This window comes from Microcaecilia unicolor, chromosome 6 (assembly GCF_901765095.1).
Source record: "Microcaecilia unicolor chromosome 6, aMicUni1.1, whole genome shotgun sequence".
NCBI classification, from domain to species: domain Eukaryota; kingdom Metazoa; phylum Chordata; class Amphibia; order Gymnophiona; family Siphonopidae; genus Microcaecilia; species Microcaecilia unicolor.
Window position 1 is genome coordinate 285,976,719 of NC_044036.1, and position 23,133 is coordinate 285,999,851.

The 23,133-nt window shown below is 42.6% G+C and overlaps 1 protein-coding gene across 1 annotated transcript in view; it reads right to left on the bottom strand.

The window, feature by feature from the left end:
• Window positions 1–95: 95 nt before the first annotated feature.
• The window catches only part of ADAMTSL2 (ADAMTS like 2), a 73,715-nt gene continuing 50,677 nt past the window's right edge, over window positions 96–23,133 (bottom strand). The window contains exons 15-19 of the mRNA XM_030207700.1: window positions 10,993–11,148; window positions 7,676–7,846; window positions 4,894–5,070; window positions 3,068–3,212; window positions 96–1,264 (exon numbers count right to left, since the gene is read on the bottom strand). Of these exons, the coding sequence (XP_030063560.1) occupies window positions 1,146–1,264; window positions 3,068–3,212; window positions 4,894–5,070; window positions 7,676–7,846; window positions 10,993–11,148 (768 nt within the window). The 3' untranslated portion in view covers window positions 96–1,145. The remainder of the gene's footprint in view (window positions 1,265–3,067; window positions 3,213–4,893; window positions 5,071–7,675; window positions 7,847–10,992; window positions 11,149–23,133) is intronic.

Consider the following 23,133-nt stretch of genomic DNA (forward strand, 5'->3'; position numbering starts at 1 on the left):
GGCCTGGAGGAAGGCTGCCCCCGGGGCCCCGCTGCTGCCCCCCCCCCTCCATCCACCACCGGGCCGGGCCCCCATGAATTCAAATCATAGCGCCTCACCTCAACCTCGCTCCGTGTGAAAGAAGTGAGAGGCTGCATCAGGGGCTTAGGCGCTCTGTAAGTCAGAGATCTGTTACTGCTGCTTGTTTTACTGTGACACTGCTGCTGTTTGTTTTTGAACTCATTGTTAGGTGAAAGTGATCTTTGGTACCCTAATGGTGTAAGCCTCTGACGCAGCCTCTAGGAAGACAAAACATGGCCACATTGGGCACGTTTGATCAATAAAATCGTTTTGTACAGGACAGTGGTCTCCCCTGTTTTGTTTGGACTATCTGTGTACAGATTGTCGCCTCTGTTTTGTTCTGCAGTATATATAATTCCATTCAGAAAATGTGAAGTAGGATGCTGCAATGGTGAAACAGGCCAGATATTAAACACAAGCATGAACACACACAGACATAAGATCACATGCCACAGAGTAGACCAAAGTTAACATCTCTTATAAGGGAAACAATTCTTGGATCCAGATTACAGCCTCAATGTTCAGAATACTTAGGAATTTGTAAAACAATTCAAGAATGTAAAACTTTTGAAGTGTAAATGATAGGTACTTTGAAAGGACCAAGTCATAGTTCTGGGCTTTTTGATTCATTATGAGCCATAAAATTCTACCACTTGTCACCCTTTGATAATCTTTGAACCTCTCCCTCCTCCTCAGACTAGTGTATGCATGCTTTTTATGACTGATTTATTTTCTCTAGTGTTGTCATCTTTTGCTTATTCTGTTTTGATATGAAGAAAGGAGTTTTGGCTTCTGAAAGCTAGCCTAGAAACATATAAAGTTAGTCCAATAAAAACATATGTCCCTTAATTTTTGTTTTTATTCAATAACTTATTTCTGTACACCCTTGAGGGCACCCATCATATGATATAGTATCACAGATTTTGGTGGAATTTTACCGGATTCACATAACTTACATATTTGATTTGGGCCAGGAAAAATATAAAATGAGCATTTATTTTTAACTCTGACTTATGCCTTGCAGGAAGGTAGCCCACTCTTACTGCCTTTAGTGACACAAGGATGGGAGTAATGTTATGTTTGCACTAGGTATATGTGGTCCTGCAGGATCTGCAGCATGCTTTGCTGTAATACCAGTGACTGCAGAGATTCACCTTGATTGCCAGAGCACAGTTGGTTCCAGGCTGGTCCTGACAGCTGTCATCTAGACAAGAAAATGGAATTTGGCAGTCAGCTGGTAGAAGGCAGAGTATTTGCCTTGTGTAAAGGAAGACTTAGTAAAGCTGCAGCTTCAAGAATCATTCAAGAAATTTCTCTCAGTATAGTAGACATGGAGGGGGATAATCGAACGGGGGCGCCCATCTCTAAGGATGGCCCTGTAAAGGGGCAGGGCAACCCGTATTATCGAAACAAGATGGACGTCCATCTTTCGTTTCGATAATATGGTCGGGGATGCCCAAATCATGAAATTTAGGTTGACCTTAGAGATGGTCGTCCCTGGTTTTCAGCAATAATGGAAAGCGAGGATGCCCATCTCAGAAACGACCAAATCCAAGCAATTTGGTTGTGGGAGGAACCAGCATTCATAGTGCACTGGTCCCACTAACTGAATGGAAAAAACCCTTCCCTTACCAATCCAGAAAGGAATGGGCATGCATGAAGGAAATTGCATGCAAATGATCTGCTCGCTGTCAGCTCATTTGCACATGATTTCCTTCCCAAGGAGGGGAAGCGACGGCAGTTGAGGATGTCCAAAATGTGGATGTTTCTGTGAGAAGGACATCAATGCTTTTGCTTTGCCTCCAACCCCCTCTTTATTTATTTAGATTTTGGATCACAAGTAGCAGCAGTGGGATTTGAACCAGCCACCTCTAGATTGCAAGACCAGTGCTCTAACCACTAGGCCATTTGGCTACTCTACTCCACTCCCTTGAAATTTGGCCATCCCTGTGGGGGGGGGGGGGGGGGGCAGTTGAGGATGCCCAAAATGTTTGAAAGATGGACGTCCACACCTTTGTTATGCCTCCGCTGACACATACATACCTCCCCCACCCCCACAGGGATGGCCAAATTTCAAGGGAGTGGCCTAGTGGTTAGAGCACTGGTCTTGCAATCCAGAGGTGGCCAGTTCAACTCCCACTGCTGCTATTTGTGATCCAAAATCCAAATAAATAAAGAGAGTGTCAGAGGCCTAGTAAAGGCATGGATGTCCTTCTCACAGAAACATCCTCAATTTGGGCATCCTCAGCTGCCATCACAGGGACAGAGGCATAGCAAAGGACACACTCCAAAAAAAAAGACAAAAGTTTTTTAAGTTGTTTTTTTCAGGGTGGGAGGTGGTTAGTGATCATAGGGGAAGTAAGGGGAGGTCATCCCCGTTTCCCTCCGGTGGTCATCTGGTCAGTTTGGGCACCTTTTTGATGCTTGGTCGTGAAAAATAATGGACCAAGTAAAGTCGGCCAAATGCTCTTGAGGGATGCCCTTCTTTTTTCCATTATCGGCCGAGGACGCCCATCTGTTAACTACGCCCCATCCCTTCTTCGGTACACTGCCGACACGCCCCCTTGAACTTTGGTCGTCCCCGCGACAGAAAGCAGTTGAGGACGCCCAAAATTGGCTTTCGATTATGCCGATTTGGGTGACCTTAGGAGAAGGATGCCCATCTCCCGATTTGTGTCGGAAGATGGGCGCCCTTCTTCTTCGAAAATAAGCAGATAGTTACCCTACACGGTACCCTCCACTCATTTCACAACTTGCATCATCCTCTTACCCATTCACATGCTCATTTTCTCCTCCTATGATACTTTCCATACCTTTCAGCCATTCTCTTCCCTTTCCTCTCTTTCTCCCTACTCCCAATCCATACCCTCCATGTCCTTCACAGTTTTATATTGTTCTTAAGATTGAGCGCTTTCCTTTCTTCTTCTTTGTTCTTTTGATAATATGCCTAAAGCTGTGGAATTTGCAAGTAGTCTCATTCTCAAGATACATGTTTCACAGTTCTCACCTGGTGGCTCAGTGGGACAGGGCAGCAGGTCACAGGTCTGTTTACTCACAGGCTTCACCAGTGGGTCACATCCACGCACAATATCCCGTCCCTGGTAGCATTTCACGTCACGCATCCTTACACCCACACCACATGTTTTTGAGCACTGGACAAGAGAGAGAATTTATGTTAGAAGAGGAGATGTCAAGCTATTGAATACAACTGGGAAATCAGCACCTCCCTGTTCGAGTTGTGATGCTGTTTTATACCATAGAGAGTTATGGAAAGACTAGCATAATGTAGTGCATAGGACGGAGTAGGTCCAAGTTAGCTTACAGAAGAAACCAATCTGAATACATTCAGGCTCAAAAAACACCATGTTTCCTCCCTGTTAGTCAAACTTTAGCAAACTCCAAGTTCTTAGACCAGGGGCGTAGCTACGTGGGGCCAAGGGGGCATGGGCCCCCACAGATTTGGCCCTGCCTCCCCCACCGCTGACCCTTTTGACCCCCCTCCTGCCACCATCGCCAACCCTCCCCTGCCACCGCCTCCAGGTACCTTTGTTGGCGGGGGTCCTCAACCCCCCGACCCCCGCCAGCCAAAGTCCTCTTCAGTGCCAGTCTCCGGCGCGTTGCTGATCTGGAAGGATTCTGTTTCTGTGTGAGTCCTGACATCCTGCACATTCCTACATGCAGGACATCAGGAGGAATCACAGAAACAGAATCCTTCCAGATCAGCAACGCGCCAGAGACTGGCACTGAAGAGGACTTCGGGCTGGCGGGGGTTGGGGACCCCCGCCAACAAAGGTACCCAACGGTGGCGGCGGGGGAGGGTTGGTGGTGGCAGGGGGAAGAAGGGGTGAAAGGGGAGGAGGAGGGGCGCTGGGGGGGGGGGGCAAAAGTGGAGGCGGGAGCGGGGAGGGGTCAGCAGCACCAGGGGCGGGTAAAATGTGCCCCCTCACCTCAGGCTCTGGACCCCCCTCCCGCCAAAGTCTGGCTACGCCCCTGCCTTAGACAGACTTAAAGGATTAACTTTTTCACTTCATATGACAATTTCCATCCTGAGGAAGCTGAAAATTTGCTTTCATCTCTGCACACAATTCCAACACAGCAGGATTCATAAACAGCAAAGGCCATCAATGCACCTAAAATGACTGCCTTGGCACAGACTACCACATCCAATTCATTTCTGGCCATTGTACAATAACAGCAGCAGCTCTGGAAGATACAGAGTGGATTATGATGTGTCAATTCTATTGAAACCTTTTGTTCATTCTGCTGCAAGTCATTCCCTAGTTCATGGGATTGACCACCAGGCCTGTACTTGCTGCCAAGAAAGAAGTGGAAATAAATGTTCAGTGTTGGCTATAATAGAACATAGATGCCTTTTGGCAGATGCAGCTAGAAAAACTTCAATGTATTTCTGCCCCCTCCTCCTCCAGTCCCTATTGATAGCTGTTCTATAAGGTGAGGGCTAGCATGGGGTCTCAAGTTTCAAACAACATCCACCCTGAAAGAAGCTACAGTGCAAGGTTGAAATGTTGGTTCCAATTACTAGAACACAGCAAGACTCAGACAACTGCAACAATCAACCTTTCTACAACTTGGAAAAACATGTTGGTGAGAACTTTGGGTTCCAAGGTGCTACCACTGTGGCTAGATTTTCTTCATCTTCACTCACAGCTTTGCAAACCATGCATCTGATTCATAACATTCAGGGCAATCGTGTATTCAGAATTAGTTGGAATCCTTTTACCCAAAACGCCACAAACCACTTTCACTTTGATCAGTGCAACAGACATCCTTTCCCTCCTCTTTCACCCCTCCCCACCCCACCACCCACCTCACCTCAGACCATGGAGTTGTGTACCACTTAAAACAAGGCCTCTCAAAGCAGGTAGTCTCTTCCAAGGCCTTACTGGTGGCATTGCAATCTGCAGAATTCAGAGTCTTCACTTTCCCATTTGCAATCTCAACACACAGGACAATCCTTTGTTTCACACCTCTGCCACAAGTGGTGTTACACTATGAAGGAGAAGAGGGTTCAAGATGCACTTTTGACAGGGCAACAGAGAGATTTTATTTATCACGACACTTTATTACAATGCATACAAGAAAAGGAAGATGGAGCACTAGAATACATGTGGATCTAACTGAGGCTCTTTTCAATCAGTTAGAAGGTGAGGAGCAGAACCTGGGGAGATTTTAGAAAGTAGTTTAGCGGGCCAAACACCTGGGCTACATTTTAAATGTAAGAAGTTCCATTTCACTTCAATATGTCTAAATGTAAAAGAAGATGTTGATAGAAGGCCTCTTGGGTTACCCATTTGTGTGTGTGCCTACTTTCTTGTCATGGGTCTTAAGCTGTGATCTCCTCCCTCCCTTCTAACTTCCACTGAAGTTACATAGGTAAATTCCCAGGACTAAAATCTTTCCTCTCCTCTGTATGTATAGTTTATCCCACCACCACCATTTTTTGTTCCAGTGAAAAAGTACATCAGTCCTTTCATCTACAATGCAGATGAAAAGTCCATGTACTCTTGTCCTGGCTGATCCAATGTTGCAAAGGGAAACTTGCTGGGAGGTTGCCATTTGAAATTATCTTCTTGTCTTACATTCCTCTTTATAAGCCATTTTATATATGCTTGAATTTTGCCACTAAGCTGGTCCTGAAACCCTTGTGTGAGCTGTGTTCCAGGTGTCCACTACCTTCCCAGTGAAAAAAGTATTTTCTATCATTCCTTTGAACTTCCCTCCCTTCATCATCCTAACCACGAGATCTTATCAAGTAAAAGCAAACTCAAACATATCACCATCATGGAGTACCGATTGCAGAGTACCCCAGGGTTCACCTCTCTCACCCCTATTATTTAATCTGATGATGATCCCCCTTGCTCATGCCCTATACAAGCATAATCTTAATCCTTTCCTGTATGCGGATGATGTCACCAATTACATACTGGTCAACTCTAATCCAACAGAAATCACTGTTGCAATAAAGACTAGTTTAAGCTTAATGGATGCCTTATTCTCTCTTCTCACCACAAAACAAACCTCCCTTCATCCATAAAAACCCCGGAACGTACTCTCCCAATAATTGGACAAACTGAAGATCCTTGGAATTACTACTGACACCAATCTAATCCTGGAGAGCCAAGCCTCTGCCACCACCATGAAGAAAATGTTCCATGCAATGTGGAAACTCAAAAAGATCAAACAATTCTTCCCAAGGGAAGCTTTCCATAACATAATTCAAACAATGGTACTATCACATGTTGACTACTGTAACGCCGTATAAGCGGGATGCAAAGAACAGATCTTAAGGAAATAGATCACGCAGAACACGGTAGCTAGACTCATTTTCGGAAAGACAAGATTTGAAAGTGCTAAATCCCTATGCGAAATACTGCACTGGCTACCAATCAAGGAACGAATAGCATTCAAAATTTGTACTCTGGTCCACAAAATAATCCATGGTCTGGCCCCAACCTACATGACCGAACTTATCAACTTACCAACTAGAAACATCATCGAAGCATCAAGAACGTTTCTAAACCTGCATTACCCAAACTGTAAAGGACTAAAATACAAATCAACATATGCATCCAGCTTTTCCTACATTTGCACCCAGCTCTGGAACGCTTTACCTAGAAACATTAGAACTGTGAACACCCATCTAAAATTTAAGAAAGACCTCAAGACTCACCTCTTCCGGAAAGCCTACCCAGCAGACTCAAACTAATTCCTGAACAATGCATCACATCTTTCCGTCTAAGAAATGAACAATACCCCTTCTACATAATCCTATTACTTCAAACTGTATGAATTTTACCACTCCAGTTATAATTAAGTGTACTTCCACCCTTATCCTACTCTGTATTGCTCACTAGAAGCTGTAGTCCCATCCTCGGAGACTTATCAGCCTCATTGGGATTACTTCTCTCTATATGCTACTATATATTCATCCCAGAGTTGTATTCTCTTTTTCGGAACCTTATCAGCTTCCTTGCACCTAATGTAACTCTATTTTCTACTCTGTATATATTCCCGGAGTTGGTACTCTCCTCTCCGGAACCTGTAAGCCACATTGAACCTACTGCTATGTGGGAAAATGTGGGATACAAATGTAATAAATAAATCCAATGACAACTCCTACTTTCTGAGCTTTCCTTCAGTGACCTTTATTGAAGTCTGCTAGGTTTTAGAATTTTTGTATCATATCTTCCTTTCAGTTCATTATCGATTTATAAAACAGCAGCTGGTAAATGGTGGTGTATTCCCAGGACCAGCCCATCCACTAGGCAGCTGCCTAGGGATATAAATGTTAACTGGTGCATCATTGCCCTAGAGGAAGGGCAGTAAAGCACTGAACACCTCATGGGGTGGGGGTGGGGGTAAAGGTAGGGGAAGGAAGCAACAAGAGTGATGCTGGACACTACCACGGAGATGGGGGGGGGGGGGGGAGGGAAAGAGAGAAATGCCGGTTACAGCAGTGGAGGAAGACATTGAGCCATGAGCTGCCCCTTAGTGGTGCATAGCTGAAGGTTCACCTGCAGCATCATTTACCTCCTTGGGCCAGCCCTGTATATTCCAATTAGACAGTACTTAATGTTGGTGCATAAAGCCTTACCCTCTCCCAGTCTTGCACCAGCCAGTCTGGAGGGCAGTTCTTGTCTCCACAGGGGTGTATAGCAAGGGGCTTTGTTTCCAGGTTACACTGAGACTCGGGTACCACACGCCCATCACTTGTCTTGCAGTATACATGTCGGACCACTTTTCCCTGCCCACAGCTTCCAGAGCACTGGAATAAGAGAAGGTAATTATGAAAGGGAAAAGGAACAGGACTTGATATACTGCCTTTCTGTGTTTTTTTTGCAACTACATTCAAAGCAGTTTACATATTATATACAGGAACTTATTTGCACCTAGGGCAATGGAGGGCTAAGTGACTTGCCCAGAGTCACAAGTAGTTGCAGTGGGAATCAAACCCAATTCCCCAGGATCAAAGTCTACTGCACTAACCACTAGGCTACTCCTCCACTACAGTAGGATGAGACTACAATTTATTATTATATACACTGTGCATCACTGTGAGTATCACCCCTCTGCCCTACTTCCTCCCTATGTTTACACCAGTGTTCATCTGCTTTTCATCAGCAGAACCGCTATTAATTTTGGGGGGGTCTGTGTACTGAAAAAGAAAATTGAAAAAGAGCAGCCTTCTGCAGTTCTTTGCTGGGAAGCATGAGCTGGAAAAAAAAAATGAAGAGCAGGATTTACACTCCCCCATATGCCCTTGGGGTCATTTTGACTCCTTGCCCTCTTTTTCTGCAGATATCTGACAGATTGCTAAAACCGGCCCTTTCTTTATGTAACACATCACCAAAATTTGTCACTTCCTTTCTGGATACACTACCAAAACCCTTATCTCCTGCTTTGACTGCTGCACCCTATTCCTCACAGGTCTCCCACTGAACCATCTCTTCAAAATTCTGCTGCAAGACAAATTGATAATGTAATTTGCTCATTTTCATTACTCTCTATTGCATACATACAGTCAGATCTATTCACCCCCTCAAGCTTATCTATATACTCATTCTAGTGTTGGTTATGACCAGTGGCGTACCAAGGGGGGACGGTGGGGGCAGTCCGCCCCGGGTGCACGCCACTGGGAGGGTGCAGCGCGCCTGTCGGCTCTTCGTTTTCATGCTCCCTTTGCCCCGGAACAGGTTACTTCCTGTTCCGGGGCAGAGGGAGCATGAAAACGAAGAGCCGGCAGGCGCGCGGCACCCCCCCGGGCACCCGGGGGGAGGGTCGCGCTGTTCTGGGGGGGGCGCTGCACCCGGGGGGGCAGGGCGCATCGGCGATCCGCCCCGGGTGTCAGCCCCCCTAGGAACTCCACTGATTATGACACAATTGTATTACTGCAATTCTCTTTACAATGGTTTACCCCTTGTATCCCTTAACCGTCTCCAGCTAATTCAGTTGACAGCTGTTAAGCTACTTCTCAATGCATGCCGCACTGATCATGTTAACTCCCTTACCAATTTCTGAGTTTTGGCTTCCAGTCTTGGCCTGCCTCAAGTTCAAAATTCTTACTTTTGTGTTTAAAGAAATTGCACTTCAGTCTTCTCTGTATCTGGCAGATCTTCTTACCCCATACATCCTGGCTCACACTCATTTTTCTAGTCTGCACTACTTACTCTCCCACCATCTTGTCTCTGATTTGATTTTCCAGAGACACTGCTTTCCATTACCTTAGTTCATATCTTTGAAACTCAAGACTCAAACTCTCTTCACAACTTTAAGGAATTGATGAAGACTTGGCCATTCTACGTCGCATTTGGCCAATTCCTTTCCCTCCTTTTGCCTGTCACATTTGTAGCACCCTCCTGCTCCCTGTGATTCTCTCCCTTCTCCACCCTCTTCTTTCTCTTCTCATTCCCTCCTCTCTCACTCTGTTACTAATTCCTTCCCATTGCTTCATCCTCTGGGAAAATGTGGGATACAAATGTAACAAATAAATCTACAATTGTAGTTTCACTAAGCTTATTTCTAAACCGCCCAGCAGCACTTGGTGGTATAGCAAAAGCCTTAAAAAAAAAAATCTTCCACCGGTGTCTCCACACTCACATAATCCTCTTCCCAAGTCACTCCATTGGCTCACTATCCATTTCTGTATACAGTTCAAACTCCTCTTACTGACTTACAAGTGCATTCATTCTCGGTATTTCTCCTATCTTATCTCTCCTTACACCATGCCCTGGAAACTCCATTCATCAGGTAAGTCACTCGTATTTGTACTCTTCTCCTTCACCACCAACCCTAGAATCTATTCCTTCCATCTTGCTGTGCTGTATGCCCAGAATAGACGATATGTTCCAGCTCTGGTCCCATTCAAATCCAGACTACAAGCACATCTTTTTGAGGCTGATTGTAACTCTCAACCCCCTTATCCACTTGTTCAGTACCCATATTGCTTTAATCCATTCCATACTAAATGAAAAGCCCTCTGTCTTGGATAGACTGTAAGCTCTGTCAGGCAAGGATTGTCTCTTAGGTGTCTATTACATATGCCTAACAGCACTATAGAAATAGTAAATATTAACAGTCCCTCAGCAATCAACTAACCAAAAATGGTAAATAATAAAAGTTTCAAAAGAACTGCAGAAGTTTTTGAATAATGATCTCAAATGTTTTTGCATGGTTCTCTTCCCTGACCCACAACTCCATCTAGCTAACTCCTTAGCTCCCTGACTGTTGAAAAATGTGACCATCTTTGGGAAAAGGTGAATATAGTTGCCAGAAACAACAAAATAAGAGATTTTAATTAATTCTGTTAGATATGTGAAAAATTATAAAAGTTACAGAAGTTCAAATGTAACTTTTTCAGATTTTTCATGTCATGGATCCATAAGCAATTGGCTATTCTCAGCATTTTGGATCCTCTACTTTAGTCACCTTTCCCAAGAGATGGTCAGAAATGTTCTTCCCAGGTAATGTTTACACCCCCCTCGCCCAACAAAAATGTCAGCTAATTAAACCCAAGTTCTATAAGGAGACCAGAAAGCAAGCTTTAAAATACATTATGTATGGTATATGGCCTTCAGTGAAGGACTGTTAATACAACGGCTGGCCCACATAAGGCGAGAGAGGATATAAAATAGGGTTAAACAACCCCGGGTATTTGCATATGAAGTTCATAGTGTTGGCTGCTAATCCCAGTTCACAACTGAGCTAGTAGCCCAAAAGATGAGGTGGAGAAGGAAATCATTAGGCAAGAAATAGATTAAAAAAAAAAAAAAGACTTAAGAAACCCCTCTTTATATTTGTGAATTCCTTCTTGAGGTTCTTAGCTTCAGGCTTCTACTCTACAATTCACAGTGACTACAGAGCTTTATTGCATTTCTGCATTGTCTGCCCATTACTCCCTGTAAAATTACTCACAGGTCCCCAGTCTGAAGCAGTCCACTGTCTATCACAGGGTGAACCTGTGCAGTTCTTCTCTGTGGGTGGCTTGGTGTCTGGGTCACACATCATTTCATCTTCAGAGCATCGTACGTCTCTCATCACAAGGCTTTTTTCACCACACTTTGCAGAGCACTATTGAAAAAAAAAACAAAAAACAAATTACATGTAGGCAGTGGTCTGCCAGCTCCTCCCCAAGCCTACTCTCTGAATGCCCTTCTAGGCCACTTTAAAAATGGCTGCTCAGAGCTATTATTCAGTGGGACTGCCTGGTTAAATGCTGTTGAATATCGGTTGCTGGCCCACAGAGCGCTATTTAAGCCTCTGCCCTCTTATATAATTTTGAATATTGACTGGTTGGTTATTTTTCTGCCTTTGCTCTGAAGAAGTAGAGGAATGACACACAGCTCCAACTCATGAGAAGAACAAAGAGTTTATTCCAAAGCACCAAAAAAGAGACCAGTCACAGGTCTATGTTTTGGCGGGAATGTCACCTGCGTGAGGGGTCTATTAAAGAGCAATTTTAATAAACCCCTGACGTAGGCAGTGTTCCCACCAAAACACGGACCCATGTCGGGTCTTTTTTTTTATGCTTTGGAATAAACACTTTGTTCTCCTCACGAGTTGGAGCTTTGCTGTTTTGCGTACATGTGTTTTCTGTTTGTGTGGTATTTCTCTGCCTTTGTAGCATAAGGAATAACGCAAATACCGATCATTGCTAAAACGTCTGTTTTGGGTGTGAATTCTTAGTTATACATTTTTTTAAAGTTTTAAAATACAAGATTTGATTGTAATCTAAAAAAAAATGATACCCGGAAAGATAAAAGCAACATGAGGGGTGGGACAGGTATGTAGAACATGGTTGTTTACCTTTTTGAAATTGTAGTAAAAAATAGGAGACACTCTATCTAAAACTAAAAAGGAAACAGATTTAAAACAAAAGTGGAGAAAGTTTTATCATACAACACAAAATTAAGCTGTAGAATTGGTTGCTAAGGGATGTGACCAAGGCATTAAACACAGTAGTGTTTAGACTAGTTCCTAGAGGAAAAGTCTGTATGTGATTATTAGCCATACACATTAGGCAAAGCCATTGCTTAGCTCTGGATCTGAAGAACAAGGAAACAGATCTTTTCTTTGGGATCCTGCCAAGTACCTGTGACCTGGATTGGCTACTGTGAGAAACAGGAACCTGCGCTTGATGGGCAGTTGGTCCCACCTAGCATGGCATATCTTGTGCTCTTCAACAACCCAAAACTTGGCAATAAACATCTAACAAGTTGTAGTTAATATTATTTTATTGACCAATTACAATGACTAGCTTTCAAGAACTGTGCTCTTGCACCTGAAAGGAACAGAGATATCAAAAGTTTAATACATAATAATTACATTTTTCTAATGAAAAGTTCTCACCTACAATGTGTTTGTTCCACCTTTTATTTGTATGTAACTAAGTGAACAATGATTTTCCTGAAAAGAAACTGCATCAGACATAAAGGAAAGGAAGCTAGTAGCCAAATTACAAAGATTACTCAACAGCATTACACTAGCCTCCAGCAAAGGTGGTTTTGCTGGCTGTAGCTGGAGTCCTGGCTGAAGACTGAGATTCTTTTGAATGTACTTACATTTTTGTCCATGTCAGAGGCAGATGGATTGCACAATACTTGCATAATATAGACAAACATGCAAGTGCTGTTCCAACACATTGGCTTGATTTTGAACTCTGCAGACCTCTCTGAATCAGGCTTTTGTAATTAATGCCAACTGGCACCCAGTTTCAGACACAGTTCAGCTTAGATTGACTTGAGTTATAATGCAATCAGAGAAACATTTCAACAGTCTATCCTATGGCACTTATAGTGTACGTAAAGCAAAACCCCATACAACTATGATGTTGGAACTTCGTTTAGTCTCCTCTCCCTGCTCTGTTTCTTTTTCTCAGAAAAATGTTTGTGCAGTATTCTCAGAAAGGGGTGATGGGAGCAGAATGAATCTCTGCACATGCCCCGTATCCTTCTCAGGCTGCTTCTGAAGATCTCACTCCAATTATGGAAAAGAATTCAAGTGGATCCTGCAAAACTAGTGGCACTAGACGAAATACATCCAAGAACAGCCAGAGAATGTGGTAAAGACAGTTAGCTTAGCAGGGTTTTTAAAGGGTCTGGACGGCTTCCTAAAGGAAAAGTCCATAGATCATTATTAAATTGACTTGGGGAAAATCCACTGCTTATTTCTGGGATAAGCAGCATAAAATATATTGAGCTTTTCTGAGATCTTGCCACTGGATTGGCAACTGTTGGAAACAGGATGCTGGGCATGATAGACCATTGGTCTGTCCCAGTGTAGCAATACTTATGTAATACTTATGTAACAGGTCTTCCCAAACCTACCCTGGGGGCCTCACTAAGAGTATGTAGGCCAAAGGTTTTCATTTTGTTTAGTCTCCCCTGTTGGTTATGGAATTAATTTTATTTTTTTTTCCATTTTGAGGAACAATATCATCAATAGTGTATCTATTGATAAAGAGGGTGCACTGTTACCAACAGAAAATCCCCCTAAATTTCAGCTTAGAAAATGAAATGGGAAAGTCCATTTCAAATGAATGCACACCCCTCACCCTCACCGTCAATTTGACTTTCAGGATATCCTCAGTAAATATTCATGAGATAAATTAGCATATACTGGATTTTCAGTATATGTATATTTCTGATGCATATTTATTAGGGATATTTTGTAGATATGACTGGCAGTCAGGTCCCCAGGAACAGGCTTGGAAAACCCTATCCTAGAATATGATGGGTGCTTGGAAGAGAGGAGGCAGCACCACAGCCAATCCTGCCCGGTTACTCAGAATTGACTTGAGGCAGTATTTCTGTACATAAGGAGTGGCCTAGTGGTTAGAGCACCAGGCTTGAAATCCAGAGGTGGCCAGTTCAAACCCACTGCTACTCCTTGTGATCTTTGGCAAGTCACTTAACCCTCCATTGCCTCAGGTACAAATTTAGACTGTGAGCCCTCCTGGGACTGAGAAATATCCAGTGTACCTGAATGTAACTTACCTTGAGCTACTACTGAAAAAAGGTGTGAGCAAAATCCAAATTAAAAAAAAAAATGATGATACCTGTTTTTGTGATGTTTTATTTCTAAGGGAGTAGATAAAACTGCATGTAGTTTTTAGTCTTCTCTAGAACAGGAGTGGGCAACCTGCGGCCCAAGACACCACAGGAAGTGGGCAATTTTAAATTCTATATTTTTATTTTCAGAATAGCCACTCTAGCAGTTTGTTTTCATTTTAGTTAAATTTTTACTATTTATTTATCATAGAAGATCTATGTAGCTCTGTCATTATGAAGTGTTGCAGCCCCGTTAGTGATAGTACTGACCTTCATGCGGGCCTCCCCTGCTCTAGAACAAGGGACTGATTATGAGACCAGAGGCCACAAGAGGACAGTTAGAAGCAACCTCAGAAAATATTTCTTCATACTACAGATGATACAGCACGGTAGATGGTAGAGAAAGCCAGCATCAGAATTCAAGCGGGCATGGGATCCTTGATGATGAAGAGGATAAACTCGGAGATTGAGGCTGATCAGTGGTATTACAGAAGGAAAAACAGTCAAATGTGATGAGCCTGAAAGCCTTTGAGTTCCCTCATATTTCTGTCTTTCTCTTTATACAACTCCCGTCCCCTTTTTTCTCCACTCCTACATCAGCTTTTTTTTTTCTTCTTTATAGGGTCCTTTTACTAAGGTGTGCTGAAAAATGGACTGAGCTAGTATAGACGTGTGTTTTGGGCACATGCAGATCCATTTTTCAGTGTGCCTATAAAAAAGGCCTTTTTACAATTTTTGCCAAAAATGGACGTGCGGCAAAATAAAAATTGGCGCGCATCCATTTTGGGTCTGAGACCTTACTGCCAGCCACTGACTTAGCGGCAAGGTCTCACGCATTAACCGTGTGGTAATGACCTTTGCACTTCAAAAATGAAATTACTGCACGGGCCATGCAGCAGCCAGGCAGTAATTCCAAATGGATGCTCGTAGAGTGCACATAGGCATCTACGCAGTTTAGTAAAGGGCCCCTAAATTTGCAAGCTTCTTAGGATTTTTAGCTCAGTTGAGACAACTTTTCTATCAATGTTGTCATGAATTTCATTCACAATTATCTGGGGATTTTTCTCTTATTTTATATAATCTTCTCTTTTAGAAGAGTGAGGTGAGAAGACTTCCAGAGAAGGAGAGAACTTCATTGGTAAGAACTTGCTGGGACATTGCTTTTAAACTTGAGGAAAAGTAGACTTGCTTATAGTTTATTAAGAACTTTCTATACCACCTTTCCAGAGAGGGTCAAAGCAATTTACAGACTAAAAATATAAAGTCCCTGAGGTTACTCTGTTCACTTAGCAAAGGAGTTTAAGGAATACCTTTTTTTGTTAGCATATAAAGGGGCTAATTTTTAAAAGAGAAAAACATCTCAAAAATAGTGAAAAGGGGGCTGTCCAGTCTTTTGCACTGAGTGTCACACATTTATCTCCCAGTTGGTGAGAAGTCATATGTGTGTACTCAGTGCAAAGAGCCCCTAGCACTCAGGGAATGGGTCCAATCTCTGGAGGCTAGAGTAGCAGACTTGGAGGAGCTGAAGCTGAAGAATACAGAGAGGTTTATAGAGGAGGCCTACAGGGACATAGTAGAGAAGTCCCACCTCCAGTCTGGCATCCTCTGTGCTGCCATGGAGGAGAAAGGTCACCTGAAGGGAGAGCATCACCCTGAAGAGGCATAAAGTAAGCCTGTAGCCAGGAACTGCCCTCCAGGGGATGTGTGAGAAGTCTGAAGGTAGGATCAGTGTGGAATCTGATCTGTAGGTGACCTCTATCAAAAAGCAGAAATTATATAGCTTAGCCCAACTCTCACAGAGACTCTGGAGGTCATCATATTTACAAAAGAAAGAGAAAAGCAGAATGCAGCTTCTATTGTGGTTAATGACAGTTAGGGACTGGAAACAACAGGATGGAGGACTGGAAAATGGCAAAGAAGGAGCATCACAAGAAGAGTCAAGGGCCCTGACTAAGTCACGTGCTGTTTAGCCATATGCTGCTCAGATATAAACTATAAAAATACCTGAGACTTCTATTCAGTGGAGTCATCCGCTGATGAGCGTGAGGTTTGTTCCCAAGCAAAATCTTCTAGGAAATCACTGAAAAGGATTCCCTAGCTGAAGTTGGCCTAGAATGAAGCCGGGCTTGGTGATATGTATAAGTAATCTGAAAGCAGTATACTATGCCACACTTCGTATTATTTGAATATTTTTACTGCTGTAATTGTCTATTGTTCATGTTTGATTTATTCTTACTGTACACCGCCTTGAGTAAATTCCTTCAAAAAGGTGGTAAATAATCCTAATAAATAAATGTCTGTATTACTTTTATAGTTGCTGTGTGCATGTGTGTGTGTGTGTGTGTGTCTGTCTGTCATGTGTGAGTCTGAAGTCTGTGAGTTTTCTTGCTCTTATACATTTTGAATTCAATCGGACCTAGTACATTCTTGGCACTGTGAGCAGAGGATCCCACTATTTTTAAAAGCAAGAAAGACAAAGGGGCAGCAGGTTCTGTCCCAGGGAACAAAAATGTTGGGGTAAAGAAACAGAATCAATATTTTATTCCAGGATGGAAGAACAGCCTTTTTGCTTCCCTAGCCAGGGAATGGGCAGAGAATGGGAGCTTAGCAGAAGACTGGTCTGGAGGGGGAGATCCCCATGAATCGTTACAGTGTATTCAAGGTGTCCCCCTACCAAAAAAGAAAGAACCTGAGGCTATAGCTCGTAGGGGGTGGTGTTTGCTCTCTGCTTATCGGGAACAAGTCCAGAAAAAGGAAAAGCTTGTTAAAGATCTGGTAGAAAAAGAAAAAGCTTTAGCAGCCTCCTTGTCACAAATTACTTTGCTACAGTGTCAACACAAATTTTTGCTTGACAAGGCATGATACCTATCAACAGGTGGCTGAACAAGCTGCTGTACAAGTGGTGCAATACAAATATTGTAAGTGCCGGGGAAAGGTGAATAAGAAAAAGGTGTATGCATTTGTGCAAAGGCAGATGTAGATTGGGATCCGGAAACATGGGATGGGGGCATCTGGGATTCCACTTCAGAGAATAGTGAGGATGAATTATTTATTTATGCGTTCTTGCATCCCACTGGTTCAAAGTGGCTTACTATTTACATTTTGGTGAAATTACAGTTAGAACATGGAAGAGACATCTGTAGCTTATGCAGTTAGCTGTAGAATTTTTTTTAAAGAGGTAGGTTTTCAGTTCGTTTCTGAATTGAAGATAGTGATGTTTCGTGTGGCTTTTGGTACTGAGTTCCACCATCTGGAAGCCAGGTAACTAAATCCTGCCGTGTAGATGTTTCTTCAGTTGGGTAGATGAAGAAGTAGGTATCCCCTAGTTTCCGGGTTTGTATTTCTTGGGGATAGTTCTAATCAAATCTAGCATATATTTGGGTGCCATACCAAACAGTATCTTGAAAATGAGTGTGCAAGCTTTAAAAAGTAGGTGTGCCTTGATTGGCTGCCAGTGTAGTGTTGTGAGCAGTGGGGTATTTTTTTCGAATTTTGACTTCTTGAGTATCTGTCTTGCTGCTGTGTTTTTGGACGTTTGCAGTGGTTTTAGTGTGCTTTCCTTGCACCCTATGCATGCTGTATTGTAGTAGTCTAGGTGTGATAGTATTGTCGATTGTACCATTATCTGGAATGCTTGTCTGGAAAAATAATCTCTTACCCTTCTCAATTTCCATAGTGTTCTGAAGCATTTTGACGTTACTGCTGATATCCGACTGTCCAGTGATATGTGTTTGTCGAGAATAATTCCCCATATTTTTAGTTTTGTTTCGATTTTAAATGTTTGATGGTTGATTGTGAAATTTTGGTGAAATGTGGGGTTGTGTGGGCTGGATAAAACCAGGAATTTGATTTTGTCTCTGTTTAGTTTGCGTTTGAAAGTGGTTGCCCATTCTTCCATGAGGTCCAGTCCTTTTTTTTTTACTCTGCCCAATATTTCAGTGATACTGTTTTGAAAGATATGCAGGCAGTAACATCATCTGCATATATGAAAGGGTTGAAACCCATTAGTTCCAGTTTTTTGCCAAGAGGTGCCATCATTACATTGAACAGAATTGGTGATAGTGGGGAACCCTGTGGTACTCCACATTCAGAGATCTAAGAGGCTGGTGTTTTGGTTAGACATCTTTACAATGTAGGCTCTGGACTTTAAGAAACCATTGAACCATGTTGCCACTGCTCCACTGATTCCCATGTTGTCAAGAAGGGCCATTAGTGTTATGTGGTCTATTAATTCGAACACACTTGACATATCGAATTATAGTAGTAATATATTTGTACCTTGGCTTATTAAGCTTCTGAACTTCATTATCAGAGTGGTTATGACTATCTCGGTGTCTCGGGTGCTATGTTGTGGTCTAAAACCTGATTAGGAGTTATGAAGGATTGAAAATTGTGTCAAGTATTCCATTAGTTGCTGTGCTGCAAGACCCTCCATTGTTTTGGTCAGTAGTGGAATTGAAGCCACTAGTCTGTAGTTTGTGATGTCGCTGATCTTGCTGGTTGTATTTTTGGGGATGGGGTGCTTGTAGCACTATAGAAATGATAAGTAGTAGTAGTACGATGTCTCCTTTGTCTGTTGGGAATTGTCCTATTGAGAACTTGTATGTGATGTGTTCGGTGAGGCATTCAATGAACCATTCCGGTGGGTTTTTCATCAAATAGTTGGAGCAGTTGTCTAGTAGGCAATACGCACGTGCATATTTTGTCAGTATTGAGTTTACTATGTTTAGTTTGAGATCGAAGGAGGACCAGATTCTGTCTGCCATGACATGAGTGTTGTTGGTTTCACATTTTTGTAAGAAATCTGTGATGGATGTTTGTTTGTGATTTCTGAATGTTTGATCTTGTGTTTGCTATTTTACGTGCTATTAGGGCTGACTGGATGGAAAGAGGATAAAGGAGAAGAAATAGAAAATCCACCTGTAGTACAAGCGGTGCCAACTACTAAATGTATGCAGTGGATGCCTTGGCGCCAAGTTCCGCAAGTCCGGCAACCCATGCTAGATGAACATGGGCATCCGGTCTTTGGTATGATCAAAGACCCAGCTGGTGCTACTATGGCACAAGTCACAGAGGATTACACCACACAGGAAATTTCCGAGTTGCTAGCCCGATATGGGCAGCACCCCAATGAGACAGATATCACCTGGATGCTGTGGGTAGCAGATAGTGGGTGCAAAGCATCAATACTGATAAACATGATGCCGTTAAATTTACAGATATCTCCAAAGACCCTATGGTCCGTAAATATATTAGGGAATTGAATGGTTCTAGGAACCTACAGGGCAATAACATAATGTTAGAGACTTCTCTATTGAGTCACCAAAAGCCTGTCTGAGAATAACGCCACTTGTATACCCTCAGGGAGGGTATACAAAGGACGAGAGAAGAATCTATGAAAACTGGAGTGACCATAGGGGAGGCACATAGGGTGGATACTCTGCCTCTTAATGCTGCTATTCATAATAAAGTTTTGAAAACCAACTGCCCCAAATACCAGCAAGTGATTATGATGTTGTTATTGAGCCATATGGATGCTCCCATTTCTCAGGTTGTGGAGCAGATGAAGCAATTGTCAGATTTAGATGATTTGGGCAGTGAGTGTTACAATCACAGAGGTGATGACAATTATAAGAAGGACAATAATCATAGGAGGGGCAATAACCATGGCCTTAAAAATAAAATGCCCCGGAAAGAGATATTTCATGCCTTATTGAAGGCTGGGATGAAAATGGAGGAGATAGACAGAAAGGAAACAGGACAATTATGGAGATTATACCAGCAAAAATGTCAAAAGGGAGGAAAGGGTGCCAGTCAGCACTGAATAGCCAACAAGGATAACTTACCACACTTAGACAGCAAGAAGGATGGAGAGACAGCATGGGGGGCTTTGTTAAGTATCCCTGGAAGGAGCTCAAAGAAATGATGGGGCAGTTGGCACTAGATCTGGATTTGCAAAAGGGTGACAAGTGGGATAAATGGGAATAAGATCCAGGTCAAGCCCTCCAAGGATAGTGGTACACAAGGTAGATCAACACCCCTATATCCCTGCCTCAATCTACTAAACATGAATGTTTTCAAAGCGTATCAGCATTAGTAGATACGGGGGTGGAGGCTACCTTGATTTATCAGAATCCTGATAAATTTAAGAGGGAAAAAGTGTACTACCCTAGGCTTGGGGGTAAGATCACCCCCGCCGTTCAAATTTATATGTTGATGAAAATTGGGAAAAACACCAATGAAAAAATGTCCTGTTTTGATTGTACCTATTCCAGAATATATAATTGGTATTGATGTGTTGAAGGGGATGGAGTTAATCATTAGAGGGGAAGATTTTGCTTTTGGGGGTATGTAATATTGAAGTGTCTGAAATGATCATAGGCAAATTACATTACAAAGAAATCACAGCTACTATTGATGATCTTGTAAAAGCGGGAGTATTACATCATGCACAAACTGTCTATAAATAATCCCGTCTGATATGTCTGAAAAGGGGATAGCACATGGAGAATGACGGTTGATTTTCTGTGAGCTGAATAAGTTCATACCCCCCCTCCCCCCGGCAGTGATTATGCCTGATGAAACTCTGGTGGAGAATGTACAGAGACATAATGGCAATTGGTATGCTGTAATAGATTTGGCAAATGCGTTTTTCACCATATGCATAAAAAAAATTGGTACAGGACCAATTCACATTCACCTGGGAAGGTAGATGATAAGACCTTTACCAGGTTACCGCAGGGATATTTGCACAGTACTTTTTGTCACAGTGCTGTTGCCAAACATTTAAATGAATTTGTGCTGCCCTCTGATGTCCAATTGTTGTATTACATTCATGATATTCTGATACAGGGACATTCTTTTGTGCAAATACAAGTGTTAGACAAATTATTAGTTCATATGCAATCAATAGAAATCAAACAAAATAAAAAATGGAAAAGAAAATAAGAGTATATCTTTTTTATTGGACATAACTTAATACATTTCTTGCTTAGCTTTCGAAGGTTGCCCTTCGTCAGATCGGAAATAAGCAAATGTGGAAGATGACAGAATATTCTGTCATATTCCACATTTGCTTATTTCCGATCTGACGAAGAAGGGCAACCTTCGAAAGCTAATCAAGAAATGTATTAAGTTATGTCCAATAAAAAAGGTATCATCTTATTTTCTTTTCCATGTTTTATTTTGTTTGATTTCTATTGATTACTTCTAAAAGTGGACTAACACGGCTACCACACCTCTCTACTTAGTTCATATGCAAACTAATGAATGGGAAATTAATCCCAACAAGATACAAGGTCCTGCCCAGTCTATAAAATACTTGAGTATTGTGTGGAACAAAGGACAGGAGGAGATTACAGAGAAAGCCAGGCAGAAAATCTTAACTATTGACATTCTCACATCAAAGAAAGTGGTAAAAGCAGTTAGTCTAGCAGGGTTTAAAAAGGTTTGGATCATTTCATAAAAGAAAAGTCCATAAGCCATTATTAAGATGGATTTGGGAAAATCCACTGCTTATTTCTAAGATAAGCAGCATAAAATCTGTTTTACTAATTTGGGATCTTGCCAGGTATTTGTGACCTGGATTGGCCACTGTTGGAAACAGGATGCTCTGCTTGATGGACCTTCAATCTGTCCCACTATGGTAATGCTAATGAGTCATCACAGTGGCAGCTCTCCTCTGGGAGCCATCCCAGGTCACTAGATCTTGCTGTTGCATGATAACTGAGACTCCTCCCCTCACAGGCTGTCTCTCCAGCATCCCAAACTTCAGTTAACCCAAAGAGAGGACTTAAGCCATAAATCTAATCCTGGTACTCCTAAATAACAGTGTATATCATGGCCACTAAAGACCACTAAACCCCTACTTCCTACAGTTTTAATAATATCATTATTAACTAACCACTAGTAATCCTTACAAGGCTTTTATATTTTACCTACACACACTGATTACCATTCTGAATTGTACTCCCAATGTATGTTTTAATCTAATTTAAAGGGAGAAAAAGATGATTCAAAATGTAGTCAGATAAGGGTGCAAAAACAAACAGTTTTCACTGGGAAATGCACTGCTGTATCAAAATCTTTTAGAACATGATTGAAATGCAGGAAGTCTCTTCATTGGCAACATCTTGAAGTGTAAACTAGACAGCTGCACGAGAACGGGATCAGCGGAAATCTCGTGGTTACCATGGGGATCCCTTCCAGGTCTGCGTGGATAGATGCAGGTCTATGGGGATCCTGTAGGGATGGACCCAGGTCTTGTGGGGTTCCCAGAGAAGCACAGACCAGGGTTTTCTCCCCCCGAGCCTCAGGACACCCTCCCTGCCTTCACGTACCTCTATACACCCTGATGGTCTAGTGGCATCTTTGGAGCAGGAAAGATCTCCATTCTTTTCTGCCCCACTGCTGCTGATTCATTAGCTGTTGCTGCTTCACTAAAATGGCTGCCGAGACTTTCAAGCAGCGTCCTCGCAAGTCTTCCACAGAAGTCTCACGAGGCTGCAGCAGTGGGGTGGGAAAGAAGAGAGTGTATAGAGGTACGAGTGGAGAGGGCAAAAAACTGAATTTTCATTTGTCATTGGGGTGGTTGCCTTCAGAAATTTAGAGGGAGAGATGGAGACAACATATGGGTGGTGGGTTGGTGGATTGGATGGATGAATGGAGTTTGGGTGGGTGGGAGGAGGCTGTAAAAAAGGTGGATGGCGTGTTGGTGCAGGGTGGGAGGCTGGAAAAAAGTGGTAAGGGAGATGTACATGGAGGGGGAAGGGAAAAGGGATATGTTGCTCATCGATGTTTGCTTTTTTGAAAATGTACATCTTTTAAAATTTTGTCTTTAGCAGACTACAGAAGAAAATGTTACCTTTACCAGTATTTTCACAACTTATTGAATCTGTATTTCTTGAGGGGAGGGGGGGGGGTGAAGGTGACTGAGCGGCATGGTGTGATGCGATGCAGCAGGGCTGGGTAGGCTGGGGATGAAGGAGATTACTTTTGTCTGGGATGG